Here is an 11851-nt window from a genome sequence, read left to right as displayed (position 1 = left end):
CAAAGGAGGAGCAGAAAATAGATTTTTCTGAATCAGTGTGAAGCCGTCTCCTTGCCCACTCAGCCTCAGTGTCATTCCTCTCACCAGGTAACCTCTGCACCGGTCTTCAAGAAAATCAGACCAACCCTTCTTCTCATGAATTCATCTGCATTATTGGTCTCCTCTGCTGCACCCAATGCACTCCAGACAGAGGCCACCCTCTTCAGGAACATTGATGAAGATCCTCTATCAATGCTTGAACGTCTTGATCTCCTCCCTGTTACTCCACAATCTCAGCAGCCCTTCTCTTGTCGTTCAGATCTCGCTTATGGGGAGTCAGTTAAATTTAGATTTAACTGGCCTTTCTTTAGCACTGCACTTTATAAACTTATGTTACTGAACTGTGTTATCATTTCTGTAAATAAATTAAAAAAAACAACAAAAGAGGCTTCTTTCAGTTTGTACAGCAGGATGGGAGGGTATACAGGGAGTGCAGAATTATTAGGCAAGTTGTATTTTTGAGGAATAATTTTATTATTGAACAACAACCATGTTCTCAATGAACCCAAAAAACTCATTAATATCAAAGCTGAATGTTTTTGGAAGTAGTTTTTAGTTTGTTTTTAGTTTTAGCTATTTTAGGGGGATATCTGTGTGTGCAGGTGACTATTACTGTGCATAATTATTAGGCAACTCAACAAAAAACAAATATATACCCATTTCAATTATTTATTTTTACCAGTGACACCAATATAACATCTCCACATTCACAAATATACATTTCTGACATTCAAAAACAAAACAAAAACAAATCAGCGACCAATATAGCCACCTTTCTTTGCAAGGACACAAAAGCCTGCCATCCATGGATTCTGTCAGTGTTTTGATCTGTTCACCATCAACATTGCGTGCAGCAGCAACCACAGCCTCCCAGACACTGTTCAGAAAGGTGTACTGTTTTCCCTCCTTGTAAATCTCACATTTGATGATGGACCACAGGTTCTCAATGGGGTTCAGATCAGGTGAACAAGGAGGCCATGTCATTAGTTTTTCTTCTTTTATACCCTTTCTTGCCAGCCACGCTGTGGAGTACTTGGACGCGTGTGATGGAGCATTGTCCTGCATGAAAATCATGTTTTTCTTGAAGGATGCAGACTTCTTCCTGTACCACTGCTTGAAGAAGGTGTCTTCCAGAAACTGGCAGTAGGACTGGGAGTTGAGCTTGACTCCATCCTCAACCCGAAAAGGCCCCACAAGCTCATCTTTGATGATACCAGCCCAAACCAGTACTCCACCTCCACCTTGCTGGCGTCTGAGTCGGACTGGAGCTCTCTGCCCTTTACCAATCCAGCCACGGGCCCATCCATCTGGCCCATCAAGACTCACTCTCATTTCATCAGTCCATAAAACCTTAGAAAAATCCGTCTTGAGATATTTCTTGGCCCAGTCTTGACGTTTCAGCTTGTGTGTCTTGTTCAGTGGTGGTCGTCTTTCAGCCTTTCTTACCTTGGCCATGTCTCTGAGTATTGCACACTTTGTGCTTTTGGGCACTCCAGTGATGTTGCAGCTCTGAAATATGGCCAAACTGGTGGCAAGTGGCATCTTGGCAGCTGCACGCTTGATTTTTCTCAGTTCATGGGCAGTTATTTTGCGCCTTGGTTTTTCCACACGCCTCTTGCAACCCTGTTGACTATTTTGAATGAAACGCTTGATTGTTCGATGATCACGCTTCAGAAGCTTTGCAATTTTGAGACTGCTGCATCCCTCTGCAAGATATCTCACTATTTTTGACTTTTCTGAGCCTGTCAAGTCCTTCTTTTGACCCATTTTGCCAAAGGAAATTAATTATGCACACCTGATATAGGGTGTTGATGTCATTAGACCACACCCCTTCTCATTACAGAGATGCACATCACCTAATATGCTTAATTAGTAGTAGGCTTTCGAGCCTATACAGCTTGGAGTAAGACAACATGCATGAAGAGGATGATGTGGACAAAATACTCATTTGCCTAATAATTCTGCACTCCCTGTAGAAGAACTTGTTCATTACTGATCCTTTGAAGTGGCCCCGCAAAACAGTTTTTTTTTACATTTTCAAACATATACCACACATCTGTCTGTGTCCACTAGGTGTAAGGGAAAAGCTAGATATAAACTAGCTTGAGTAAATTGTCTCAGGCAGTCAGAGGTGTTACTGTTAGGTGGAGCTGCCCCTCACATAAATGCTTTGCAACTATTTTCACTAAAACCTTTTTTTCCCAACTGAGCATATTTGTGACAGTTAAATGTAATGCAATCAAAGTTCATTTCCATGTGAGCATTGCTAGACACTGATAACAAAAACATAGTGCCAAGTACGTTGCAAGAGCCAAACATCACAAGTGTCCTTAGAAAATCTGGACTGATGACATCTCATAAAGCTGAGAACTGCGAGAAAGATCAGGTAACAAGAAAGATAAAGGTCCAGTCCAACCATCTTCCTGCAGAATCCCTGACTCACTTCCTCCCAGGCTGTGCCTTTATATTTACTTATTTAGGATTTCCATTAGTTGCAACTGATAATAACCATAATTTTCTGTTATTTCAGACACATTGATTGGAATTTGTTTTTTTAACTGGATGGACAATTGTGTTGGACTAAAAAGAAGGAAGTTTTTAATTACCTCAGCAGCAATTTGTTGGGAAACCTTGGGTCCTGGGTCTTATGTGCTTCTAATATTGACATGGACCACCTACCCAAACACTGCTGCAGACCGAGCAAACTCCCAAATACTAACAGTCCCCAACTATATGCAAAACATACTCATGAGCAGCTCGAGCAACATGACTGTAAACCAAGATGTTGATCCAGCCTCCAAACTTCCAAGATTGAAAGCCAGTCCAGGATCCGTGGAATGCACCAGAACGAGCCTGATCCACTGAGGACGCCACAGCTCGGGGTGTAACGGCATTTGTGTCACAACACAGTTTTTCACTGATTGAAATTGTGTTGGTTTGCAAATCTAACAATTCAGTCCGCAGTGTTGTTGTTTTTACACTTCTAGATTTCATCTATTACACAACTCTTCATTATATTTGATCAGCAGGATCCAAACATGAAGTGAGGGGGAAAAAACACATCAGGCAGCCAGGTACTTTATTCATTTTATTGGCATGTTCAAACCCTGCTTCTTAATCAAAGTCATAAATATAGCTGATCCCAAGTTTTTAATCATATATACCAGTTTAAAATTCAAATGTTGTTTGTGGTACTTGATGGGATTTTAAGGGGGAAAATCCCCCCAAAATTGTAGAATAATAGTGTGAAAAATAGAAATTTTTCATGCCATTATTAAAAATAGTGGACAGATGAACTTTGTACACCACATCAGTGCTCTGTACACTCACTGGCCACTTTGTTAGATACACCTTGCTAGTACCAGATTGGGCCCCTTTTTGCTTCCAAAGCATTAAAATGCTCAGTTTGCATTTCAGCAGGTCTTTCTGTCCATGTTGACGTGCCTAAATGCATTGGGTTGCTGACATGCGATTGGCTGATCCCATTTTTGCATTAATGAGCAGCTGAATGGGTGTACCTAACAAAGTGGCAAGTGAGGGTATTTGTACTGGAGTAAAACAGACATAAAGCTGTAAAACTGCTCACAAACATTAAAGTCCTGGGTAGGATGCTGAGTAGTGTTTACAGATACAGTATGTTTCATGTGGGACTTCATGCATGTCAGTGCTTTGTATCATAAATAACCAATCACACGAGTTTAAAAACAGTTTTTTTTCTGGGAGAAACTAACATCTGCTTTTGTAGTTCAGAAAAAGGCCAATTTCTTATAATGTTGGCACATTAAAATTAAAAAAGCAACAAGGAACTCTTATTAACTTGACCTTGAGCAAGGCACTTGTTTCGCAGCTTGCAGTGGGTATAGTGTGGACATTCCAGTAGTGCAGCATAAACTATGTTCACACATGCCTTTTTGTGATTTTAACTTGTTTGTGAGAACGTAAAGGAGTTAAACCACCAAGATGCAGCTGAAATGAAACAGATATGGACACTCAAATAAAATGCATGCTCAACATGCACGAGGAGACAGCGAAACCCATGAAAAGTAATAATGATAATAACAGTAATAATAAATCAATCTCCAGCCCATTCACTCAGCCACTGCTGGCACTGTCTCCTCTGCTCCTCACTCTCCTCCTCGGTGCTCTGCTCCTTGCTTCGTTTTCTCCTCTCATTCTTCTCTTCATTTCTCGCTCTCTCTTGCTCTTCCTTTTTAATCTTCCTGTCCTCCTCCTCCCTGCGGTGTATCAGGGCCTCCACAGTGGCCTCTAGTGTCCTTAATGAGCACTGCGGGAGCCACTTAGGATCAACCGCTGGGACAAAAGGGTCTCCAGCAGTGACGCACAGTGGCTGAGGTTCGAGGGGAATGTGGAGGAGGTGTGCGTGCAGCATCATGCGGTACGGGGAGTTGTCTGTTCCCGAGCTGTAGGTGAAGTCCCCAACAATAGGGTGGCCTAAAGCGCTGCAGTGGACCCTTAACTGGTGGGTTCGACCTGAGAAGAAAAGGAAAATTGAGCGGAAGCGGGAGGGAGACTTTATAGGAAGTGTTTGCTTCTTTCCAAATGAATGTTACAGTAAAAACAAACAAACAAACACACACAAAAAAACAGGCCTGGCACTGCCATCTTTACATGGAAGCTAGGCTTTCCTCTGCAAGAAGAAAATCTTCATTTGTCCTTTGAAACAAATGCAATTACCAGTGAGAGGCTGCAGCAGCACCTTGGTAACAGGGTCTCCGTCATATAACCCATATTCTAACACTAAGAGCTCAGTCTGGCAAGGCTTCGGGTTCTCACAACCTGACCACAGAAGGAAAGAACAGAATATAATTCAAACAACTGTTGGAAATTAATGATTTACTTTCAACACGATGTCCAGATGGAATAAATGTCAGAGTCTCTACTCATTGTTGTTCACACTCACAAGACTCAAACCAAGCCAAGTTTAAGTACCTTCTGTTCCCTCAACACACATCATATGTGTTTTTCCCTCCGTGGAGTTCTTGCCGATGGAGAAGTCCACAGTGTGCGTCTCTCCTTCAACCGCCCCACGTATCTGGAAAGCAAAAAGTGTATTTTCACTGACACGTGTCTCAGAGCACCCGCACATCCATCATCTGGTTATTGTTCTTTTCTGTAATCCTTGTTAACCGGCTCTCCTTCCTCTCTCATTCATCCCTCGTGCTGATTGGTCGTCAAAGAACAGAAGGTCAGCTCTCTCTCTCTCTCTCTCTGCCTGCTCTACCTTAACTCGGCAGTACTCGTCAGGTCCTATTAATCATTAATTGAGCTGGAAATTTTGGTTCTGTTAGTTAAGCTTACTCATAATAGTTTAGGGAAGTAGCCTGAATCTGATGACCCACACTGTGGCCGGTTCATGGCACTTCTTCCTCTTTTGTTTTCTTTTGCCAAGCTTCACATCTACCTTAAAATAAAACTGAAACTTTAGTGATTCATCCCCTTTTCAGGAGGCAGTTACAGTTTCCACTAGAGCAGGGCGATATGACCAAAAATATTTATCACGATATACTTTTGAAAATTCGCGATAACGATATAACTGACGATATAATTGACACTAGACAAATTACTTTACAACTCCACAACTTTATTCGTGCAAAAAAAACCCATCAACGTATTTTCACTTAAACAAGCAGGTGGTTTTTATGTGCATTAAAGTTATATAAAAATTTAACCGTGCAAATGCAAATCCTTGCTGACAGTTTAACCAAAAGACATTTCCAGTGGAAATTGGCCGACATATCCTCAGCATAACCATGTATAATATCCACAAAACTTCAAAAGAGGTTATACACACACAATACGGTAATATTATGTAGGGCTGTTCGGGATGACGATATAAAAAAGTCTATCGTTTCATTTTAGGCTTTCGTTTGTTTCGTGGTGTCGCAGAATAAACCGTTTACGGCAATATTTTTTCATGGTTTTGATGGTCACTGTAGTGGCTATATTAATTTCTTGAAGTTCTCTCTTTCTCTTATATTTAATATAACCACACTACGGACGGACAAGTGACTGTGTTTATGCGTTGTCGTTAGCACCATCGCGTGTCTGCTCGCTTATTTTCCACATAAACCTTTAACAATAAAGCTCAAGATCCTGTTGAGACTTTTCAAAATAAACTGAATCAAGTGAAACAGTATGCAGATTATTTACGGATGAGAAGCAAAAAAGAGCCGTCAGGTGCTAAAAAATAAACCTTAGACTCAAACGTTAGAACAGGCTTTTCCCTGCAGCACACTGTGTAATAAATACTCACAAAGAAAACGGAGGCCGTTACAACTTATGTCTAAAAGTATCGTTAAATGTATCGTTTCATGCATCGGTTAAAACACTCGACTCCAGCTACATGACGCGCAGCTGGAAACACTTCACGCAAGTCGAGCTGCTCAAGATTCACAGAATTTACAGAAAATGTTAAATTTTTGTGATTTATATCGTTATCGGACGATAGATTTTCTATATCGGGATTTGAGATTTTGGTCATATCGCACAGCCCTTATGTTGAAGCACAGTACGTATCACTCCGCGAGGCTCCAGCCTACGATAGCCGTCATGCTCCGACGGTGCGGGTTCGTAGCTTAGCAAAGTCATACTAAAACATTTGACAGATTTTCGAGCGCCGTGTACCACATAAAATCATTTCGAGGTCAGTAAACACAACCAGCGTTCATACATAAGGCACACGGGATTATAAGGGGCACTGTCGATTTTCAGAAAAATCAAAGGATTGATTTTAAGTGGGCCGTATTTTCCAAAAAAAACGGTAATAACGACGGTCTGCTAGCATGCTCTACCAAAAATAGTGCTTTGTTGTGTATCTGACGGATGAAAGCTAAACCAGTTCCACACCACTGAAGTTGCAGCATTCTTACAAACCAATTCTGATTCATCCGTTTCATTCAACGATCCGCTTTCGCTCTTCTCATTCTCCGTCGCTGCCATGCTTTTTCCACCATGTGCATATGAAAACAAAGGCACTGCGCATGCGTGTTTTACCCATATTCTATCGCGATATTTCATTTTCTTATCGTTGCCCAACATTATACCGGTGTTACAGTGAACGGTATGATATGGCCCAGCCCTAGTTTCCACTATCACTTCAGATAATGATCGCTGGCATCATTTCTTAAGCCTCAGAAAAAAAAAAATCTTTACTGTTCTGTTTGATTCCTCTCTTAAATTAGACGCACAGATCAGAGCAGCTGTTAAGCCATTTCTTTCTAATTCTGAACTAGAAAAAGTCATTCATGTTTTTATTACATCCAGATTGGATTACTGCAAAACGCTTATAACACAACTGCAGCTCTTTCAAAATGCAACTGCTAGACCCCTGACAGGCACACAGAAGCGTGATCATCTTCTTAAATCGTTGCACTGGCTTCCCGTGAAGTACAGGATCAATTTTAAAATATTATTCCTCACATATAAGTGCTTACATGAGCTCGTTTTAATTTATCCAGCAGATCTTGTACATTTCTATGTCCAATGCGCCATCTGACTTACTGTATCCTTATCTCTTTTACTCTTATTATATTATTTCCTGTTATCATTTTTATTTTACTCAATTTTTATTTATCAAATTCTGAAAGATAAAAATATTTTATCTTTGTCAGTAATTATGCTATGGATTAAGGGACTCTAACAGCACAAAAAACCAAACAAACAAACAAAAAACCGCTTAAAAACTCATTAAATTCATTAAAGTGTCAGAGCACAATTGCATGTGTTTCACTGTATTTGCAGCCCATACCAGAGCGAGGTAGAATTTGGTCACGGTGCGGTCCTTGAAGCAGCGGTAAGCCCGGCCAGCGGCAGCTTTATTCAGGGCAACACAAAGAGCTCCACTTGTGGAGAAATCCAACTGATGACAGAACCTTGTGAGAGACGAGGAAAACAATAAGACTACTCCTGCTACCAAGAACATCTGACAAGTGCAGAGGAAGTAAAGGGATTCTGACCGAAATCCATAGTAGGTGCGTGGGTCAGCCAGCTGAGGGAAGCGGTGGCGAAGCTGTGCCTGTACGGTGTTCTTCTCGTACCACATCTTGCTGTCGATGCGGATGTCCCAGTGTTTGTCCACCACGATGTAGTCATCACTGTGATACAGTACACACAGGCTCTCCAGGCTAGCGGGCTCCGTGCTCATCGTGTGCAGTGATTAACTGGCACAAGCGTTGCAGGCCTGCAGAGACAAAGTCGCTGTCGTGACACATTTCACTGAGGGTTTATTTGAAGTACAGTACTAAAGACTTTCCTCTCACCAGTATAAAAAAAACCTCATAGCTGCCACTTATATTAATTCAACAGTCAATAAATTATAGAGCATAAAACTTGATTAGTATAAACTAGCAGGCAGTGGTACGAAACCTTGCATGTTTGGATGTTGCACAAGTGTTTCTCACAACTTTCTTTGATTTCTGCTTTAATCTCATTTAACTCGGAATAAATGGATTTTAAGTTTTTTGTTGTTACATTATGCATACTTGTGCTTGCAGGTGCAAAGCATAAGTACCAGCATAGATATGCAACATAGCTGTGCTCATGCAGCACTTTTCTAGGCTTACTGATCACTCAAAGGTCTTCTAACATCTTAAGTACACATTCATACAGCACTTTATCTTGACATGCATGTTTTTGGACTGTGGAAGGAAGCTTGAGGACCTGATGGAAACTCAGTCCAGGTACCTCTAGAGCTGGTCAAGCATACAAACTCCATGTAGAACAGCCCTGCAGGAGTTAAACCAAAAACCTTGCTCTGATGCAACAGTGCTCATCAACCTACTACCATGCTCGTGTCTGTGTCAAGGTACACTCTCTCAAGGCACCCTATGTTTGATCTTCTTATGTGCAAAATTATGGTGTTTTACTATTACACTGTTTGAAGAGTCCTCCACGATCCTTTAAAAACCAGCAGGTGCCTGTCTCTCTGGGAACCTGGGCAAATGTGACAGTTCTCATGACTGAATCAAGCTTCTGCCTTCACCTCTGTCTGTCTGTTTTCCAGGTTTAGATCTGAAATTCATCTGAAAAGAAACAGCTCAATTTTGACCCGGAATAGCCTCGGTGTACAACAATATTTTTGGGATTCAACTTTCATTTTGCGTATTGTGTGTAACTTTCGGAAAAGGCGTCGAATATCAGGGTAAAACAATAACATTCATGTTTAATTATTTATTTTTACTGCTGTCAAATTAAAAAAAAAAAAAAAAAAAGATCAGATTTGACCCAAATGGAGGAGTTAAAAGGTCGAAAGGTCCTGAACGTTTATGTAGTTTCAATATCAAAAAAGCGACAGCGTCCAGAGGTCTCAACCGCAGTGCGCCAAACCATCTTTACGGCTGTGAGGAGAACAGACCGGTGGCCGTAGCCTGTCTTATATTCGAGGACGTTTCCTTGGCCGTGAGAGCATCCCATCCACCTGCGCGTGTGGCAGTAAATCATGCGCCCACTAGTTAGCACCGCTGATTTGCTAACTAGTGGTTTGCTATTAGCATAAGACAACTAACCTGTGTTGTATGATAAAATATGTTTTCTGAATAAGAAAGCCCGGTTATAGGGCTTTCTTATTATAGTTAATATAACCGGAAAACTTACCGTTAATAAGGACCCAAAAAGTGATAAATGTTTTCAACAGATGTAAACAAAACCGCTTGTGACGCACTGCACTGCGCATGCGCTTCATCTTCTTCGTGCGTGTTTTGGGTCATCAGACTAGCTTAAAAGGTGCACAGCGCCACCACCCGTGTATGACGGTGTTTATTTCACCGTACATGAACGATTTACGTTTACAAACATTTTATGAGTCACCTCGTTGCTGGTTTACTTTGTTCAAGGATTAAAAGTCTCCAGTATTGTGCAATAGTCTTGAACCACCCCTTATTTCTTCATATTTTGCTTGGAAAATTTGAAATAGGAGACCTTTTAAAACATACAGAGAAATACAGTATATAAGATATGGATCAGTTTATACAATTGTAACAAGCGTGAAACTCCATATTTGATAATACCACCTTTATTCTTCAACACAGTTTTAACTGTCTTAGGCAGGGTTCTTGTAATTTCTTTAAGTAGTCTTCAGGAATAGTTCTCCAGGCTTCTTGAAGGACATTCGAAGCTCTTCTTTGGATGTTTTTGCCTTTTGTTCTGTTCTCTATCAAGATGATCACACAATCCTTCAATAATGTTGAAGTCCGGGCTCTGGGGAGGAAAATCCATGACTGATAGTGTTCGACTGTGTGTTTTTTCTATCCAGGTATACCTTTACCGCACAGTATGTGTGTTTGCGATCATTGTCATGCTGACAGATGAAGCTGTTGCCAATCAGACGCTTTCCAGGTGGATGCGTGGTGGATCAATATCTGACCATACGTTTCTGTGTTCATAATTTCAACAAGATCCTGTAGCTACTGCCTGTTGTTACTCTCTCCTGACCTACATATTGAACCAAAGATTTCTAGTTTGGATTCATCACTCCTTCAGACCTGTTGTCTCTCAGTCCAGTTCTAGTGTGCTGGGTTTTTACCTCAGACTTTTTTCCCTGTTTCCCTTCTTTAAAAATGGCTTCTTTATAGCCACCCTTCTAATAGAGACCATTTATGGTGAGGCTTCAGTGAACAGACAGATTTCTCAGGTCACGAATCAGGTCTGAATGTCTTTCTATTTCCTAAGAACATGACTTTCAAATACAGTTCAGCTGGCGCAGATATTTTTTAGAAGCCCACTGTTGCTTTTCTCATCCGTCACTTGTCCACTTTCCTCAAATTTATCAAGGATCCGCTGCACATATGGCCAGGATATGTCAAGTTTTCAGCTAACAGCTCTTTGTGAATCAGCTTTTTGGGGCAAAAATAATATTTCATTCCTGTCAAATTGTGTTATCGTTGGTATTTTTCTAAGAATCAAATACAGAGGTGGGAACAAATTATGTGTTGTGCACGAAGTTTGGCAGTTTTGGAACCACTGCCTTAATAAATGATAAGAAAGTCTGGCTCCTTGGAAGTAAAATAAATTATAAAGAAATCAGGAATAGCTCAAGACGTCTGCACAAAGAGTAGAGAGAATGAATGGGAAATACTTGTCCTTCATCACAGGATTTAAAGATGTGGTATTTTAGATAAAGCATCTATATTATTTATAGGCACGCTATCGGTTCACCTGTGATTTTATTGCCAAGCCAAGCGAAGAGAGTGAGGAAGAAGCTTCCTGATGTTTAGTTTTTAGCCCTATGACAACTCTATTGAAAACTTTGAACAGTTACAAATCAAACAGCTTGTCATCTGGACTGAAGTGAGCGGATTATGTTTATTGCATTTGCCTCATTTTATTATTTATTTATTGCCCTATGGTACCGTTTCAGGTCAGTCCGCAGTTACTGTGATGTTCATAATCCCTCACCTTCACCTCGGGACGGGTCCATGTGACAATCCAGTATTGTGAGCATGTGGTAGCTGAGGTAATGAAATGCCACGTTTTGTTTATGTGCTTTGTTCAAGTCTGCCCCGGCACATCCAGGGGCATCGGAGGGCACCTGAGCAAGGACGTGCGAGAGGACGAAGATAAAGGGCTCAGATTCAGAGATGGGGTGAAGAAAAAAGTACAGAGATGTCAAATTAATTTTGAAGCGAAAATGTTTCTCCATCTTGTCACGCTTTGACCTCCTCATAGGTCCAAAGCTAATATAGTAAGTGAAGACTCTTTGGAACATTACGTGCTGAAACACATTGGTTGAATAAAGCACAGGCTCTTCCACAGAGTAATCCCTGAACGCAGACAGGTAATAACGTGTGTTGAGCTA

At 41.0% G+C, this 11851-nt stretch overlaps 1 protein-coding gene across 1 annotated transcript; it reads right to left on the bottom strand.

Moving 5' to 3' along the window:
• Positions 1–3112: 3112 nt before the first annotated feature.
• Positions 3113–9759, bottom strand: rpusd1 (RNA pseudouridine synthase domain containing 1). The gene is made up of 6 exons (XM_084926465.1): positions 9652–9759; positions 8016–8239; positions 7808–7931; positions 4990–5092; positions 4735–4836; positions 3113–4530 (listed from the first exon to the last, which is right to left on the bottom strand). Exons 2-6 carry the CDS (start codon positions 8201–8203, stop codon positions 4112–4114), a joined length of 936 nt encoding a protein of 311 aa, XP_084782591.1. The 5' UTR covers positions 8204–8239; positions 9652–9759; the 3' UTR covers positions 3113–4111.
• Between the last annotated feature and the right edge of the window lie 2092 nt (positions 9760–11851).

This window comes from Perissodus microlepis, chromosome 4 (genome assembly GCF_051167445.1).
Source record: "Perissodus microlepis isolate ML-2025 ecotype Zambia chromosome 4, ASM5116744v1, whole genome shotgun sequence".
Classification (NCBI taxonomy): Eukaryota; Metazoa; Chordata; class Actinopteri; order Cichliformes; family Cichlidae; genus Perissodus; species Perissodus microlepis.
This window is presented reverse-complemented; position numbering and strand designations above follow the sequence as displayed.

Coding starts and splice junctions, on each gene's coding strand:
- rpusd1 (XM_084926465.1), bottom strand. CDS start 8,203: ATGAGCACGGAGCCCGCTAGCCTGGAGAGCCTGTGTGTACTGTATCAC. Junction 7,932..8,015: donor CGCACCTACTATGGATTTCG/GTCAGAATCCCT, acceptor GTCTCTCACAAG/GTTCTGTCATCAGTTGGATT. Junction 4,531..4,734: donor GCTGCTGCAGCCTCTCACTG/GTAATTGCATTT, acceptor TTTTCTTCTCAG/GTCGAACCCACCAGTTAAGG.